The 18,799-nt window shown below is 48.6% G+C and overlaps 1 protein-coding gene across 2 annotated transcripts in view; it reads right to left on the bottom strand.

Moving 5' to 3' along the window:
- Positions 1-2,153: 2,153 nt before the first annotated feature.
- Positions 2,154-18,799, bottom strand: part of PRDM11 (PR/SET domain 11) — a 50,826-nt gene continuing 34,180 nt past the window's right edge. Inside the window, exons 6-8 of one of the 2 annotated variants that reach the window (XM_074909418.1) lie at positions 16,009-16,196; positions 12,311-12,961; positions 2,154-11,483 (exon numbers count right to left, since the gene is read on the bottom strand). In XM_074909418.1, coding sequence (XP_074765519.1) covers positions 9,319-11,483; positions 12,311-12,961; positions 16,009-16,196 — 3,004 coding nt within the window. In that variant the 3' untranslated portion in view covers positions 2,154-9,318. The remainder of the gene's footprint in view (positions 11,484-12,310; positions 12,962-16,008; positions 16,197-18,799) is intronic. The other variant, XM_074909419.1, reaches the window with a different exon arrangement.

Here is an 18,799-nt window from a genome sequence, read left to right as displayed (position 1 = left end):
TTTGTGCAAGCTTCCCTTCCCGACACTGGCTCAGATTGTGCACTTTGCTCGAAGGGATCTTGCTTTTAAGTCTTTTTTTTTTTTAACTTTTGAAGTTATCCGCAAGGAAGCTGATCTCTGCCAACGGCAGCGGACAAGTGTCCACAGCACAAAACCACTTCTAGGAAATTAATTACAAATCAGCAATGCATTTCACACGCCCCTCTTACTCTTTACACATGGCTGAGCTGCTGAAAGGGCAGCATCATCCTGCTTTGTGTGCTGCTAATTGACTAGCAAAGGCAAAACCCCAGAGATGAGGTTTCCACCACTGGCTGCTGGGTGCCCAGCAAACCTGGAGCCCATTAAATTGGAGCCAAGCCCTGACAACCACCAGGATTTTGCTGGGCTTGCTTACTGCTCAGAAATAAGTGATTTTAAATCACTGTGGTGAAAGCTGCCAGAAAATGGCAAATGGTTTGTAGTATTTGGACTGCTTGATGACTTCGAGGAGAAAAGCAAGCTTTTCTATTGGAACACTGATTTCAGGCTATTTTAACTTCTGAGCCTAGAAACTGGCTCTTGCTTCCAACCCCTGTGTTTACTGCCCCTGGTTAAAACTGTGGGGCATTCACTCTGACACCAAGGGCTCTGCACAGCCCATCACCCACGGTGACTGACGTGTCCGCACACATGCTTCCCCCGAGCCTAGAGCCCTCTAAGCCCAAACCTGACTCACTGCCAGAATTTCCATCTAAATTTCCTTTCCTTTGGGAGGATGTCCCAATCCAAGATCGATAATCTATTCTGCAACTTATTTACTTAAAGCAACTTATAATAATTTCTGTACATTGCATAATAATCCTGCGTGCCCTGAGTGTTCTGGGGAAGCTTACCAAGGGCTACTGTGTTCATCAAAACAAAGCAGTTTTCTGTGGAAACTTACCAAGAATTACTATGTTTGGCCAGAATAAGAAACATGTCCTTGGAAAGTAGATGTGTTCCAGCAAGTTTAGTCTTTGTAATGGATAGATAGCTATATATATGGGTGGTAGAAACTAATATACTGGTGCCTTTAGGTAAGATAGAGGTGGTAAACTAGCGGGAATCACTCTTGTTATTCAAGAAATTGTCTAAGAGAATCTGTGCATGCTCTGAGGAAAAGTACAAGGTGAGGAGGGCTGTGAGCCTTCCTCCAGCAGACCCCCGAAGATGCCCACCAGGAGGCAATGCGCAGGCGCAAAGAGAACATAAACTGCTGACATCGGCCTTTTGAACTAACCCAGCCTTACTCATGCATATGAATATTTGTAATCTGTAACCCAATGAATATGTATATCCACACTCTATAAGTTTTTGGTAAAATGTGCTGTTGGGGTGCAAGCTTTGTGGAGAAATCCCCTTGCACCCCGGCACCAGAGTAAACATCCCTGCTGTGTAACTCTCCCCGAGTCTGTTTCTGTGAATCACCACGTACAGGATCCATAGTCAGCTGCACAGCTTCCACCTGTGTTTTCTGGTTCCCCCCACTAACACACAGACACATTTACAGCTGAGAGAGCAACTGTTTGAGCTGGAATGGGTTTCTTTTCTGCCTAGATTTCTTCTAGCTGCAGTTGGCACCCTGTGGCACGGTTGGCCTAAACCTTTGCAACATCCTCCCTGTTTGGACTGCTGTGCAAACCTGAACTGCGGCAAAGGAAGGATGGCCTAGGGTCCCTGCCGTGCCCTTGCTGCAGGGCCTATCTTCAGCAGCAGTTAGGCTGAGCCCAAGAAGACGATACTGTTTTCAGCTCTGACAGAAAACACAACCCAGAGCTCAGTGCTAATCCATGGACACTCGTACTTGCTTCAGAGGTTGGCTCTCTGCTTTAGCAGGTGTGAGAACCTCCACGTACAAAATTATCATTCCACTTACTGTTTTAGAACAGTTAACCTTTAGTTAATCCACTGTGGGCCCGGGAGGGTCATACAAGGGGGAAATCTACCAGCATCTTGGGGGGCTGCAACTGACCCTTCTGGATAAATTAGCACTGGACCTGTTTCTTACAGTTGTGGGCCGGGGAAGAGGGAGTGCATCAGCTTAGATGCCCTCGCTCTGGGAAAATGACGTTAACCTCCAAGAAAAATGTAAAGAATTAGCAACCCAACTTGATAAATTTAAATGTTTTTTTTATTAACAATCATTTTACATTACAAGGATAATATGACAAAAGGAAGGTCTCGTGTACATACTATGATATATCAACATAGCTCTATTCGTATCCAGTGTCCTAGGTCCTTTCACACAGGTACTATAAAGCATAGTCTGTAAAGTAATAACATTTTAATGTTCTCCAAAAGAGTGATATTAACATATTAATACATATGTAGTAATAGACATCTAGATATTTTTCTCTCATTGCATGTGTGTGTGTGTGTGTGTGTGTGGTGGGTGGGTGAGAGATCGCTTGACAGTTCAGCAGGGCTGTGCTTCAATGTGGACATGGAGAGGTTTGAGAGAAAACCTCTTGTTTTCTGGAAGTAGAAATGCATTTTTACCAACAGTCGGGAGAGTCTATGAGGATGCCATGACTGGCGGAAAACTCCATAGCCCTCCTATAGTATTCGGAACATTACAGCATATGAGACAGGATTCCCCCACGTAGCCCAGCGAGCTTATTCGACATGAGGTGCAGTGCATGGGAGCCCCTCGCCGGGCGGCAGCACCGCCGGCACGGGCGGGCGGGTGGCGAGGCCGCGGGCTGAGCCTACGTGAGTGTCAGTGGCATCGAAAGAGGGGAGCTGGGAGTGAGGAAACCGTCTCTTGAGGTTCGTGAGGAACATGTGCCGGGGAGCTCCGGCGGGCGGGTTGCAGCTGAGGTGGATTACCAGTTGTGTGGAGGAGAGAGGCCTGGGAGAGGGCACTGAGGTGTGTGACAGGGCTTGGGGGGAGCTTGCACAGCATCTGCTCATGCAATACCAGTGTAACGAGTCATTCAGCCGTCGGAATTACAACTCACCCTCCTCCTGACCAACAAACGGTGAGGAGTGCAGGGGTTGCTAGGCCTGGTGTGAAGCTGCAAAGCCAAACCTCCATACCTTCCCTTTGACCCTCGTGGGGAAGCAGCACGGTGACCCATCACCCACTGCCAGCCTGGCCAGAGGCACCTCTCGGGTCCCCCCCCAGGCACCAGCCGAGGGCTTCACTCTGCAGTGGGGTCAGTGTCCTAGAAGCGGCCATGCAAAGGGAGGGATGGAGGGACAAGGCAGCTGTTCGTCCCACAGGCATCGGCAGAAACTCAGGGAAGGCAGGTCCATTGCCTGGATCCACCCCCAGTCCTGGTGAGGAAATGCCTGTCATGTGAAAACAGGTTTCTCTTCGCACAGGCTGGGCAAGAGTGTTGCACCCTTCGGTGCTTCAGTCTGGCAAGGTCAGCACGCTGTGTGTTGAGGCACAAAGGCACACACGCACCACGGACCACGTCTTCCACACAATCACATCAGTCCCTTTCCTCCAGAAGAACCACCCGGGCCCCCGGCCAGGCAAACTGCTCGGCTGCGAGACTTGAGGGAGCAGAGCAGCCCCTGCAGCAGAGCAGCAGCCAGCCTGACAGAGCTGCACGTGCCTCCCCAACGGGGCTTGCACGCTCCCATCCCTATCACTCCAAATCGCGGTCCCTTCTCATTCATGCTGCTCCAGCTCCATACGCCGTCCCTGTCACCTCTGACTGCGCAGCAGCGACCCTCCCTCCGCTCAGGAATGCCTTTGCTCTCCTGCTGCCTTTACCCCAGTGCCACGGCTGTGTCGCTGAGCCGTGCCCGCGAGCAGGGTGTCCCTGGCAGCCTGTCGGAGACTGCCGAGGAACACCGGGTGGAAGAGCAAAGCCGTTTTCACAGCACCGGTACTTGCAGCTGCCAACCGCATCCGTGCAGAGAGAGAAAAGTGCATCTGAGGGCGGGATATGCATCTGTCCAAGTGTGAACACACAGGACCTCAGCCAGAGGCTTACTAGGGAGAACACAAGGACACTTGAGCATTCTCCCCACCAAAACATCCCCCTATTACACAAACCTTATTTAGCACTTGGTTAACATGCCAGCAAGGAAACCCCGTGCCCTAACCACAGCAAAGCCCCTCTCCATAGAGTGCTATACATGTAAATGTAGGCCTCAGTGTATGGCTAAAACGATCCCAAAGTCCGAAGTCTTCAGTGTTACGTGCCTTGTGCCAGAACACAGGGCCAGCCTTACACAAGGGTGGTTGAGTCTATCTCTATATTATATCTTTATATCTATCGAAAACATAGAAATATATAAATATATAGGATTTTATTTATAGATATATAAGCACGTGATTTTAATCTTTTGTATTGTGTGTATATGTACTGGGATGTGCGTATATACAATATATAGACCATATGCATATGTACTGTATACATACACTAGCTTACATGCACACACATCATACGTGTCTCCAAGGGAGACAGGAATTGCATAGGCATTACTGCATTGAATACAATGGCTGGGGGAGCAACGTACCGTTTCTCTGCTTTTAAGACCTCTTTTGACAGGGCTGAGAGGGGAATCTGCAAAAGCAGAGGCTGTTGCTGCTTATTTGCAAGCCGGCTGTCTAGGTTGTCTTACCCACTGGTCAAACAAACAGCAATCCTCATGAGATAAGAAAGAAAGTGGACCCTGACGACCCTGCAGGCCACCTTGGTTGAGTTTGTGCTGTGAGAGATGGACCGAGCCCAAATCATGTCTGAGGAGCCGTATCAGCAAAAGCACAACCAGCACGGGGGATGTGGCCACGGCCAGCTCGAGACCCAAGGCAGATGACACACCGGGACCCTGCCCACCGCATCCCCTCGCAACCCCCTGTGGCTTCCATGTGCTTTTGCTGGTATGGGAAGAGCTTTGGTCTCTTGTGAGGATTATCCCTGCTGAGTTCAGTCTTGTGGCCGGAGGGCCCAGACCCCTGTGGCCGCTGGCAAGCCCTGCAGAAGGAGATGTCTGCATGTGCTTCATGGATTTCTGCTTCACAGCAGGGTAAAAGAGGCAAGGAGCCTGAGCAGAAAGTGAGGAGGGGAAATTGGCAACCTAAAAGCCCATGGGCTAGAAACACAAACCCGAGGGTCTGGAGAAGTGGGCATTATTCACAGTCAGATGCCATACCTAAGACGCAGGGGAAAGGAGAGAATAAAGAGCTCATTTGAGACAAATGAAACCCTTCTCTCTTTGCAGCCAAAGCAGTTCAAGATGCTGTGAGCAACATGTTCAAAACAACCTCCTCTCACTCGCTCGCTCAGCACAGCAGGAAAGGCATGGATTAAACCCAACGCATGGCCATCTCGGAGCCAAGGGGGAGCCCTCCCCATGCCTGTCACTGCTGCCTGTCCAGCCCCAGGGTTTGCAAACAGGGCACAGAAATGCATTTGCTCCAAAGAAAGGCTGGCCAGGCGGAGCACTGGGAAGCCAGGGGCACTTTGCATTGGTATTCCTCCCTCCTCCCTATCTTGCTCATGCCGGCAGTCACGTTCCCATCCACAGACTATCCATGGGAGAGTAACACCTACAGATCTGAGATAGGTGGGTAAACCTAGAGGGAAAGCTTGCAAAGCACCTGCGTTAGCCTAGGACAAAGGCTGGGTTTATTTTCTGACGTGGAGATGATGGGGGAATTGTTTGTGTTGGGGGAGCTGGGCTGGGCTGGGCTGGGCCACCTGCTCCGCCAAGCACTCTTTTCCCCCATCACCAATGAAAGGGTCTCTGACCTTTCCCATCACGGGTGTCTGCAACATCCCGTGGCAGGGAATCGTGCTTCCTCCTGACACAGCTCACAGGTGCACACAAAGTTGTTTGCAAAAGAAACAAGCTCTTTCCCAACGCCAGATGACTGCCTGGAGAAGAACCACCACTCGCCGCACGTTTTGCTCTGCCATTAGGAGTGAGGGCAGTTGGTGAAAGATGTCACTGATGAAAGAGAGATTTGTAAATGAACCAAAGGAAAGGAGTGACATATTAGAGGAATTGTTTCTGAACAAGCCTCTGGCAGCTCACACCTCGCCGACAAGGCAAGGCACTGTTTTCTCCCCAGTGGCAAAAATAAAGAGGCTCAGAGCAGGAGCTGTAAACAGACCTCTTGGGCGGCTCACCACAAGCCCTGGGAGAGTGCTCCTGTCTGCAAAGGTGTCGGGAGACTGTACACAAATGTACCTTCCCTCCACATAGGCCAGGCACTTTGACGGGCCTCTGTGACAGAGACACGTACCGAGGAGCTTTCACTGCTGCAAACAGAAAGGCAGGTGACTTATTTTTCCCCCACAAAGACCTATAGAGTTGAGCAATGGAAAATGAAAAAAAAAAAGGGGAGGAGCAAAACTGTCTTTACAGACTCTCCAACAGCCACAGCAGCTTGCATCAAATATCTTTGTCACTTTTGCGTATGCTGCCATGTGCACACTCGGCAAGGAAGACTCTACCTGACCTGCCCATACACCTCCAGCGCATCAATTCACTTCTTGTCTCCAACATCTACATTCACCTTGCCCTTCTCCAGGCCAGAGACTAACGGAGCAGCAATTCATCTCTCTTTTCTCTTCTTTTTACAACTCCTGGGATTTTACCTAAGGAGGGAGCCTGCCAGGGAGCAGCTCTGTGAGCTCTCTGGCAGCACCCCGAGCAGAGCTGACTCGCTGGGCCTGGAGGGCTACAAGCCCCTCGTGGGAGAGATCCCTGTTTTACAGTCTGGCAAATAACTGCCCAAGCTGGCAGAGAGTTCCCAGTTTAATTTTCACTCCTCTAGATGAATGCGTCAATTCGATCACATCACTTATTGGGAAAGACAGGAAAAAATGCTAACAAAGCCATTTTTTTTCTTGCTAGGTGTTGTGTATTGATGCTCCTGCACTGCGACGGCGCGATGCCCTGACCTAGCTCACAACACTCCCGTGAGGACTGCCGGGAGAAGCTGATCTCCTCACCCCGGTGCAGGTGTCTGCTCCTGCCCGAGCCAGCCCGCAGGCCGCACAAGCCACCTGAGTTAAGGCAGAGGGGACATGGAGTAAGTGCTATGGAGGGTACGCCGCCTGCCCAGCCCTCGCCACTACATTCGCAGGGTCCACTCTGCTCCCCTCGGGCCGCCTGGCCGAAGAGCCCTGTTCTACAGCAAAAGGGGCAGAGTCAGGACGCAAGGACTGGGCACCGCGAGTGCTTCGGGCAGGCTCAGTCCCTTCTCAGTCCCGTAGGGACAGCGGGGAAACACTTCTGAAACTCTGACCGACGCAGGCCTAGCTGTTCCCATGGGGTCCGAAAGGTGAGGCAGCGAGGAGCGGCTTGGCTGCACGCCTCTGCCCGGCACTGGCTGTGTAGCTCTGCTGAGGGCAAAGGGGTTAGCAGGAGGTGAGCGAGACCTGGGTAGAAGTGCGTGTTTTCCTGGGGAAGACAGTGCGTGAACCCTGGCAGTGAAAGTGACTCCGAGAGAGATCGGTTCCAAACATGCTACATCTCCATTGAAAACGAACAAAAAAGTTTAAAAAATAAAATAATATTATATATATATATATTTATATAAATGAAAAGCTATCAACTAGCAGCAACGGTTCTAGAGATATCTTAGCACCAAGACCAAGGGCAGGGGGGTAACAGGAGAAAGGAAAGGTTCAGTGTTGCTGATACCACCATCATGTTTCCAAACAACACAGCTTGGCACAAAGCTCGTCCCTCTGGGAAGTGAGAACATGTCAGCTCGGACACCTTCTGGACAACAGGTTCTCACCCCCACGATGGTCTGGTCAGGTTGGTGCTGTCCATGCCACATCAGCAGGGCAAGGCACTAGCATCTGTGGAGTTTTTGCACCTTTTATATTTGTGTGGTTTTTTGTTTGCTTTTTTTTTTTTTTTCTTTTTTTCTTTTCTAACCTGAAGTGATATTGTGTGAATGCCTGGAGCTCGTTTACTTTAAAAGAATAAACCAAAGAAGAACCCCAAGCCCACAGAACAATCTCTTTGTGATGGAAGGTGCAAGTCCCCCATTCACATTTCAGCTGGACTCCGCATCCCTTCAAGAAAGGAAGAAATATTTTGCAGGAAGAAGCAGAGCATCCCTTCTTCCTGCTGTCATCAGTCTGCTGTGCTGTGGAACATGTTACCTTGGTCACAAGAGAATACGTGAACCTTTGTACAACATCATCACATGAATATAATCCAAGATAATCTTGCATTGATAGCTCCTGCCACCAAACTGCAGCAGGTTTTTCTTTCAGTCATTCCAAACAAAACAAAACAAAACAAAACAAAAAACCCACAACAATCTAGGATTATAAAGACATAGTATAAATAATGTAAATTAGAATATAACTTTTTAAGCCTTTGAATCTCCGCCCAGAGATGGCTCTTGACTCATTGGCTGTCTAGCTTCCACAGCAGCCCTGGTTTTGAATGAATAGTTGTATATATATATATTTTTATCTCCTACAATATAAAAATATAAATGCAAAAATTTCCCCCTGCCTTCTCTATTTTGCTATTTTATAGTCTGCACATGACATCATGTTATAATATATGTATGATAGACTGGTACTACGTTTATCATAAAAGGAGCTGAAAGCCAAGTATTACTCTACAGCCCAAAAGTAGGGAGAGCTGAGAAAGGGGCATCACAGTTTAGTGGAGGCATTTGTTTCTAAATCAGAAGAAAAACCTAAAACCATGTCCTCAGCCTTTCCCTCCTGCCAGTAATCTCTGTGAGTGAAGAAAGCTCCCACTCAAGTGAAGAGAACTGGGTGGAGCTGGATAGCTGGGGGCAACATAAACGCACGGGATGCTCTGTCGGAAATCAGAAATCTGACGGTCGTCAACAAAAGGCTCAAATGGCTCAATAACTGGACTGAACAACAGAAAGAGAGGCAGAGATTAAAACCGAGGGGAAACAAACAAAGAAACAAACAAACAAACCCAAACCAAAACAACACAAAAACCAACCCAACAAACTGACAACACACATACAAAGGAAACTGCCGGGAGAATGAGGCTGACAAAGACCCGTCGTCTAGCTTATAGATCATTAGGTTTGAACATGTAGAGTATGGCCCCAGCACATGCTTCTAAAGAATGAAATGTTGCCACCTACACTGCAGCTGCCATGGTTGGAGACACCAGTAAATGTCTAAACATTGTCTCAATCTTTAAAATTCTGCTTAGCTTCTATCAGACGCACATCGTCTTAACTTTTAAATTTTCAGTGTGGGTTTTTCCTTAATATATATAATATATATATATATTTTATATAATATATCAAAGTTTAGAGTATAGATTACAAAAATTATTCAACAGCTTTCTGATCTGAGGCATTCCTTCCTAAATATCGGGGTAAAACTCAGAGCCATGGTCCATGCTCTGCAACATCGGCTTCTGATCAAGAGACGACATCCTGCTCAGCATTTCGGCTGACAGCGCGTAACTATTGCCCGACTTCTCCTCGAACCAACTATCTAGTGCCCTTTTGCAATCGAAGTTGGCAATGGGTGGCCCGTTAACAGCAATCGTCAAAAGATCACTGAGCTGCTCCAGTGTGAGCCGAGAGCGGTTGTTTTTGCGCACTCTCTGCAGGGCGTTGCGCCCCTTCTCACAGCAGGCCGATGAGGTGGGAAGGACTTTGAGGATCTGAACTATTTTATTTAAGAGGGGGAATCTCTGTTTGTATTTACAAATGTGACTGAGCAAGTCTTTAAAACCATTTTTGGTATAATAATCCACCTTAAGTTCTCGCCACTCCATCAGCAGACTCCCTCGGGTGTCCATCCCCTCTCTGCAAACCTCTCTGGAAAATGATGGGACCGTCTCCAGGTGTTCAAATATTTGTACCATATCCTCTTTCCCATAGCTCATGAGCTCATCAGTGCTTCTGGGCCAAGCTGCAAGGTCAAATACCTGACAGGCCTTCACAAATGTCCGGCTACGGGAATCAAACCTTTGGGCTAGGATCACCTGGGTCTTCTGGCAGATCTTTTCTCTGATCGACTGGAATTTGGCTTCAGCCACCCGAAGGTTTTTCACAGCAATGCCATTAAAGCTTTCACGGAAGTTTTCCTCAAACTCCTGCAAGTATTCCCCGGGTGAATCTGCTAGCCGGCTGATCTCCTGGATGGCCTCCTCTATTTTATCGTCCACCTGCGACACAAGAAGGTACTCCCCTTGGAAGACGTAGGCGAGGCGTGAAAGCACAGCAATCACATCCAGCAGGAAGTAGATGAGTTTAATAGACTGGTAGTCCATCAGGAACTGCAGGAGGGCCAAGGCAATGGCAGAAGCATCCGCCCTTTGGGTCTGGCCGCTGACATCTTTGAGATGGGCTACAACCTCAAGGTAATCCTTGATTAGAGCGTTGAGCACATTCTGCTCCCCAATGATCCACTTCACTGCTCGAATGTCCCCCAAGAACTCCGTCTCCTCACACAGCGTGGCAGCAGTGACCCTCAACTCGCACATGAGTCGGGGAGAGTAACGATAGAAACTGAGCAGTTGCTTCAAATTGTTTTCTAGCTCCTCCAGGCACGGAAGCTCCTTCCCACTGATTGCATCCAAAATTTCCAAGTGAGGCCTGTGCACCATAAAGGGCAGGCAAAGAAGCCAGGGCAAGGTCTTTCTGATTGTCATGAACAAGTTGGCTCTCAGGCTGGCGGTAATGTTAGCACCATCAACTCCTAAGCCAATAGTTGGCTTCTCATCCTGCAATCGTATTCCCAGGCTGGAAAAAGCCCTGTCTAATGCTTGGAGGTAACTGTCTGTTGTAGAAAAGCCCAGTTCCTGAAGAGACAGGAATTCGGTTGCCGGAGGCCCATCGCTGCTCGTGTACTGCACATAAACCGCAACCGTGTCTGCCAGCAAGTCGTCGCTCTGCCCGTCCAGAATGATGCTGAGGAAGGGAGACTGTCGGATGCGTTCAACCAGGTCCTCTCGAAGAGCCCGGGCGATATGGTGGATTAAGATTTGGCAGTCTCCCTCGTTCATGTACTGATCCACCACCTTGAGTTCACACTTTCTCAGTAGTTCCGCCAGAGGCCGAAAGTCGTAGTAGGGCCTGCCCTCCAGGGCCAAGTGGTAGGCTGTATTGAAGAGCAGGGTCATATTTCGGCACATCTCCTCTGTCTTCTCTGGGTGCATCCTAAGCTTGTAAAGCTGCAGGCACTTCTTGTGGAGGTTGCTCTGGCTGTGAAGCTTTATTGTGTGTATCTTGAACTGCTTTGAGCCAATGATGAAGGCTGAAGTCCGAGAGGATTGCACTGTGTACTGCCTACAGACGTGGCACCACATTTCATTCAGTGTTGGGGAGTACCGCAGAAACCAAAACTTTTTAAGCCACTCTTGCTTGAACCGCCGTATCCTCCGGCCCGTCGCAGAAGACATCTTGGAAGGCTCATCTGTAGCAGCAATCATGTCATTGGAAACTGATTCATCGGCAGAATCCACCTCTTGGTCATCGTCCTCCATCATGGTGGGAACAGAGATGATGCTTTCTGAAGCTGTAAGTAAAAAGAAAAAAAAGGAAAAAAATATAGTATTTGCAAAGTTGCTGACCTAGAGAAGCATCCTACTGGTGACAGTGGAGCACTGCCTGACGAGCTGGCCACAACCTGCCCTCTTCTGACCACAGCGCACTATGGGTAGAATATGAATCATGGCTTTGAAGGGAAAATAAATCGTTTCTGCATATGAACTTTGTCTCCAACTTGCCACAACGGGAAGCAAGAAAGGACGCTACATCCCGGGCACCTGCACAATACGTGGTGTGACCCAAATATTCCCTGCGATAAGGCTCCTCGACAGCATGTTCCTGGAGGAAAGGAAATGTATTTTCAGAAAGGGACACAGGGTTGTGTTAAGGCAGTGGAAGAAACAGAGAGGGCTTTCCAACAAGGGACACAGCGGGACATCATTTCATACACAAAGAGCACACATTTCAGTGTTACCACAGTCATTCAGACTTTCTTGGTAGCACGTGAGGCACTGCGGAGGGGCTTCCGCTGAAAGAGAATGCATCAAAAATACAGCAAACAAACTGTCTGCAATGGAATGTCTTTTTTATTGGCAGTGCATTATCAATTACAACGGCAACAAATAGAGCAAGTTGTCATACAGAGTCTTTCCCAGACAGTGTTTTCCACTGTGCCCACAGCTGTGTCAGCTCCTGGCCCACCCAGTCACAAAACCTGACAAAGAACCTTCCACGGAGCCACATGTTCACCTGAATACTCAGAACAAAACGCCTTAGATGGGTACACAGCACACAGGCATCTCACTACTCTCCTTAGGCAGACTTTGGAGAACGCTGTTACTCGGCAAGGCTTACCTGTGGGGTCTGAGAACTCTTGGAGCTCGGGTACCTGGGGCGGTAGCACAGGTGGCTCGGGTAACTTCCCAGATCTCAGCATGTCTAACTCGGCCTGCAGCTCCCGGATCTTCTTCTTCAGCCGGATGCAGTTGGGGCAGAAGGAGGTGGTGGGGATTTCGTGGGAGTTGCCTTGTGCAGAGGCCAGTGATAGCTCGGGCGGGCTGTCTGCTTTGAGTGACAGGGGCTCTTCTTCCTCATCTTCAAGGATGCCAATCTCTTTGGCTGAGCTGAAAGAGGAACTGTGGGGGACTTTCCATTCTCCCTCGCTCCGGTTTCTGCTGAGATTCAGAGAGCTGTGCTGCATGGCACCGCCACACCTCTCAAAGATGTCTTCAGCCTGGTATTTAGAAGCTTTTCTGATGGAAAACGGCGTACTCGTTGCTAACTGGTTCTCTTCAAATTTGGCAGACTCCAAGGAAGCCTCCAGGACGTCTTTGAAGATGAGGTCAATCTTTTTTTTCTTTATTTGGGGGTGAGATTCCCCCTCGTCATAACTGCGCTTGTAGGGGCTCTTTCCTTGCTTTAAGGTGGCGAGCTGGAGCGGTCCCCTCGTGTCCTCTTGATTTTCCACATTCTTTTCTGACTTTTCCCTCTGCAACTTCTTGTCTCCTGGAAAGGAAATGAGGGGTGGGGATTATCACCGGGAACCGAGCAACATCCCTCAATCTAAAACTCAAACGAAAAAAGAACAAAAAGGCAGGCTGAATCCCTGCAGGTCTGCACGTTGCTTTACAAACCAGGGAACTGACACAACTCAGTGGAAACCGAGGCTCGCGAGAGGAGGAGCCCTGCTAATGGGCACGTCTGCAAAAACAGAGACAGTCCTGGGTAGCCAGAGCAGAGTAGGACCCACACACTTTAAAGAGAAGAGAAACTACAGGCAGCTTGTTTAACCTACAGGTATAACCAACCTGCGCTAGAAGGAGACTATGAGGTGAATGACTGATCGTGGTGGAACCTAACACCCAGAGCCCAAGCGCCGTTTCGGCTGGCTGGAAGACCTGTGCCTGTTTTGACTTGGTAAAAGGTATCAAGTGTACAGCAGTGCAGCAAGAGATTTGGACCGTTTCATGACAACCCCGGTGTCTGTGCACACCACCGCACAAAGTTTGCAAGCCCCTTTACTCTCGTTCAGTTTGGAGGCTGCTCCAGAAATGCAAAGGTAAAGGAGTAAAAATAACTTGCACACTTAAATCCCAAGGTACTCATTGTCAACTGAGCTACAACGGGTGAATGCCCTCCAAGGATGGGACATCTAGCTTGTCCCGGTGGAGTCTAAAAGCATGGCCAGCCAGTGAATAAAAATAAAAAAAATAATAAAAGCAACCTCATATAAATTATTAACTGCTTAAAATAAAGGGAATAGCCAGATTTCCTTACCTGGAAATTCAAAAGACGATAGGTTTGGCTCAATTTCCAGCATTCTTCTATCTTGTAAATAACTTCAAGCATTGATGGCTTCCCAAACAAGACGCTGCTTTATGCTGATTTTTGGTTTTGTTTGCTTTTAAAGTGTATTCATGCTTTCATAAGAGTTACAGAGCAAAAGCTACCATTCCCTCTCTAAGGAGAGCAATGCTAAGAATGCAGAAAAGATGCAAGACTCGAAACAGTTAGAGTAAGGCACTGTAAAAAGGGCTGGCCCAAATGGCAGCGATTTTGCACTGGGTTTGGACGCTGGCTGGCAAACCCAACCACTTCTTGAGTGAATCCGTAACAACAGATCTCATTTTCAACATACTGACAGGAAACTTTGCCTCTGCCCTAGTATTTCCCCTGTTATGGAGTACAATGACTACTGGCAGAGGTAGGAATTTAGAGAATGGATTCTTCTTTCTCGGTGATTTTTCCCCCAACCGATCAAGTGGTTCAGCCCTATGGAAAAGCTAGAAATCATAAGGTGATCCCTCATATTATTGATCTCAACTCCACTGATGAGGCGGGTCAGAAACCACTGACAGAAACAAAACCTGGGAACCATGTTCTTTTTCTGTGAGTTAAAGCACGTCACTTCATTCGACAGGCTCGCCTGCAGGGGATTTGAAATCTTTTAAATAGAAAGTGACTCAACAGATTTTGGTGCTGCTTCCTGACCACCTCCCAGTGTCCTCCCAGATAAGGCTGTGATGTCTCTCGCAAGTCTAGCAACAGCCCAAGCGATGCTCCGTTCTAACCACGTCTCTGCGCTTCTTTTGTGCACGCAGGCTAAGCCCAGCTTGCTGCAGGATGAGCTCACCGAGACGTCAGAGGGGTTCTAGGATGGTCTCTGCAGCCACATGGGTTTCTACCTGAGTGTGTGGTAGGCTACGGCGCGTCCTGAGGAGCCCAGAGGTAGATCTTCACTGCACTTGCAGCACAGAGCAGGCTGTGAGTTACCGCTTCAGCTCACACAAACCATGACAAACCATGACTAAAGGCATGTCTGTACGGCAGGGCAATCACTCATAGCCTTGGTGCCCCTCCAGAGCCGCTGCTCCAAGGGCACAGTCTTTCTCTTGCAGTACTTTCAGAAGGTACTAAGCCATCTGGACAACTAACGTGTGTGTGGGATGCAGCAAAATCACTGCAGCCTGTACCTAATCACTCAGTGATGTTCATTAATATAAAAAAGCACATTCATACCAATGTTCATTCAGAAGTGGGAATTGCCCAAGTACAACCATCAGGATGTAACACTGCAAGCGCATAATAACTCCAAGGTGATGGAGGATAACCAGCTTTTTCAGGACACCTTGCCCACCCCACGATTAAAGAGGAGACACCTTTTACCAAGTCAAGGCAGCAACAGCAGCTGTGTAATAATATACACGGGAACCTTAATTAGAAAGTTATATTTAGTGTGGCTGCCCTGCTGAGGTCCTGCCATTCTGTGGCTAGGCCTGGAAAGAAATGCCTTTAATTAACTTCAGGTCTCAGCATTGGATAGATGAACAGATGCATTAAGAATTTTTGCCTTCCTCTAAAGCTTCCTGCATTGCTGACATTACACTGACCTAAAGGACCGCTGGGTTTGTTCCAGCATGGCTACTCTTAAGATAACAATTTTTATCCAGGGAAGAATCAGTCTGAAAAGTACACAGCCTCCCGTATGTTGTACACGCACTCTAAGGTTGTGAGACTAAGGAGTCTCTAGCTGATGTCGCGCTGATCCCCAATTTCTGAAGAAAGAGGAGATAAATTAAGCGAGGAAAACGGACATACAAACACACCAAGGAAATCTCTCTTTCATATGAACACAAAACCAGCCAGAGGTCCCTCAAACAGGCTGCTCACAGGAGCCAGTGAAAGCAGCATGTTCAGAAGAAAAACCTAATCCCTGTCTGTGGGACCACCAGCTTGGCAATTTTCAGGCCGGAAAGTCTTGTGACAGAGGAGCTCCGCGATCCCTCAGGCCCTTGCAGCACACACACAACACAACACGACACATGACACGACATGACACAGCACAAATCTTTCTTTTGTGATCTCCATGACATTGGTTACATTACTCTCCTTGTACACCCACCATCCGTGCCATGCAGAGCTCTCACCCAGAGGTGCTCTGCTTCTAGAAATGCAGTTCTCACACAGCTTGTGCATCACCTACTTCACCCACCGCACTCGAGTGTGGCACCCCAAGGGGATCGGGGGAAAGGGTGGAAAGAGAGGGGACTCACCGCTTGTGAAATTTCTGTTGATGGTCTCCTGGGACATACTATGCAACCGTTTCATGTAATCCTCGCTGTACCAGACCCGCAGCTTCTCCCCAGGGTGGATGTCACGGCAGGCACGGAAGTAAATCCTCTCGCTGTGCTGGAAGGCCATCAGGTTCTGCTCCCTCTCCTCCCGGGAGATGATCACATACCTGAGGGTGAGGTGACAAGGCAGGCGTGAAGCACAAACTTCTCTCCTGTGCCCCCCCTTGCACCAGAATGACAACCATGATGAAGCCAGAATGACCTTCAGAGAGAGCCATCAACACAGCCAGACTGGAAAGCATGGAGTTATAAGTAATGGTGTGCAAATTGCCAGAGATACAGGACAACGAGAATGGATACCCAGGGAACACTAAACCACTAGGACCATTTCTGCTGCGGAAAGGATGACAACAACAACGTACATCCACCCTGAAGGAGTATCTCTGCCAGTAAGGGTGACACAGACTCTCACAAGCAGAAATATTTTCACCTAGTAATGGAAACAAGGACTTCTGGACTCCCTACCGTCACTTCACATACCAGGGCATCCTCCCTTGTTCTCAGGAACATCTGGAATATAGCAGGGTCCCTCTGCCCCAAAACACTGTCTTCCTTATTTAGTAGATGTCAGATTTCCTTGCTTCTCTCCTTTCGGACAAGCAGAATTGAGATACTCAGGACAGAAACACAGACACCTGATGTGCATGGGTTGTCCAAAAGGAACTCAAGTGTAAATTTCACTGGTTGTCCAAAAGGAAACCAAGGAGATGCCAGTACTGGGAGGTTTTGCACTTGGGCATTCAGTGGGGTGTGACATAAAAATACAAACAGCCCTCCAAGTCTCAGGAAAGCCCAGCACCACACTGCAGGGATCTCCTGGCAGTGCTGACAGAAAAATCGCTTTCTGGGCATGGTATTTATTTTCTTGATTTAAAACAGCTATATTTCAGCTCAGCAGAAAAGTATTAATTGCCACTCTAAGCAAGTGTCTCTCTGCAACTTGGTACGACAGAAATTTACAGCTAAGATCATATTATTTGTTCTCACACTCCTTGTGTTCTTGCTAGAGGACATGAAAAAGGCCTGGTAATACCAGTTCCAGCTGCCCCCAGCATGAGCTCGTAACACCCATCCAGGGCCAGGAGGAGGCCTCGTCACACAGACCCAAAAGCAGATCTGAATGCTTCACAGCTAAAAGCTTTTTCTTCTCTTATGCCATTTGCCTCTATTATTCAGTACTCCCTGCTGCATTAATACTAACGAAGGCAAGCGGCAAATGGCTCCTCTGTCATCTGCTCCTACTAGTCCTTGCCCCAAAACTCCCTTATAGCTCACAGGTGTTTCTTCAGCTTAAGAAATCTGTCATTTTTTCCTTGAATGCTCTCCCCTTCTCCAGCCACATGCATGCACAAGTAAAGACACAAGCCCACCTGCACGTCATCACACCAACCCATATACATAAGGTCAGAAACTTGGTGAAACTTCCTGCAAAACACAGAAAACAAGTCTGCAGTGTCTCAGGCTGCCCGAGGCTCCAGCAATTCTGGTTTTAACGTTAAGCAACCGTGCATGTGCCTGCAATCAGCTGTATTTTTCCTAATGTGTGCTACCCAAGATGCTCCGAAATCTTCAGTAATTATTTAAACAGCAGGCTCTGGCACTGCCAAAATTAGCCGAAGATTGGCTTTTGTTAACCCTTATTTTACTTTTCATCACAAAACAAAGGAACTTTTAAACCACCGGTTTGTGTATTTGAGAAGGAGCCTGGACCAGCGCAGTGTGAAGGAGGTCCTGCAATGGCACACAGCCAGCGCTGCCACGCTGTCACTTCTGGGTTTTGTCACTCCACAAAAGATGTATCAGGCATTCAGCCAGCCAGGAGATACACAACCCTTGGGATATAGCCATGTGCCGTGGTCAGTCTGATGACCTGCAGCACGGGAGATCCTAGAGGATGCTCTCTCCAGTCCAAGCAGAATGCCAGGATGCATCCTAGTACCAGCTAAGGAGAGGGTCTGCAGCTGCTCTGCATCCCCCTGCCCAAACATCAGCCAGAGCAATGACAAGATCAGGTTGCCCTGTGAAGGAGCCTGGTTACCTGCAAAGATTTATCACCCTGAAGTTGTTCACAGCTCCTTAATACAACATACAGGACCCACAGCCCCACAGTCAGTGGCACTGAGTCCACAGGGCAGTGGCAGGACAATCCGGTGCCTTCCCAGCAAACCGCATTTGACAGCGAGATTTAGAAAATTCTCTAAAACACAACTTTGTGTTGGAATGGGAGAGCCTGGTTAACTATTCCCACCAGGGCTTACTTTTATTACAAAGTATTTTATTAAGCATGAGCATGCTTTTTCCATTTACTCTCCTCCTGCCTCTAAACCTCTCCAAGTTTCTGCCCAAGAGCATCCTTCAGCTCTGTTGCGCTGTTGTCCTGAGGCTCCAGCTGCTCTTGGAGCAGAGGGGAGCTGGGAGGAGAGGGCAGGAGGGAGGGTGTGAGCTGCAGTCCTGCATCACGGCTGCACCCTGCAGCATGCTGCCCAGCCACCCGCTCCCACCCTGCGCCCTGCAGCGGCCAGCACTGCCCATTTCACCAGGAGGTGAAGAAAGCCCTTAAGACACAGTCATGGAATAATCCAGTCACAAACTCAGTTTCTTCACAGCTGCTGGCTGTTGGTCTGAGAGGAAGTTTTACATCTGTGATACTTCCCTGAGGTAACATAAATGGGGATGAGATCATCCACATCAATGAACCGCTTTCCAACCA

Source organism: Athene noctua, chromosome 6 (assembly GCF_965140245.1).
Source record: "Athene noctua chromosome 6, bAthNoc1.hap1.1, whole genome shotgun sequence".
NCBI classification, from domain to species: Eukaryota; Metazoa; Chordata; class Aves; order Strigiformes; family Strigidae; genus Athene; species Athene noctua.
The sequence above is the reverse complement of the archived record's forward strand: the minus strand, read 5'-3'. Positions and strand labels throughout refer to the sequence as shown.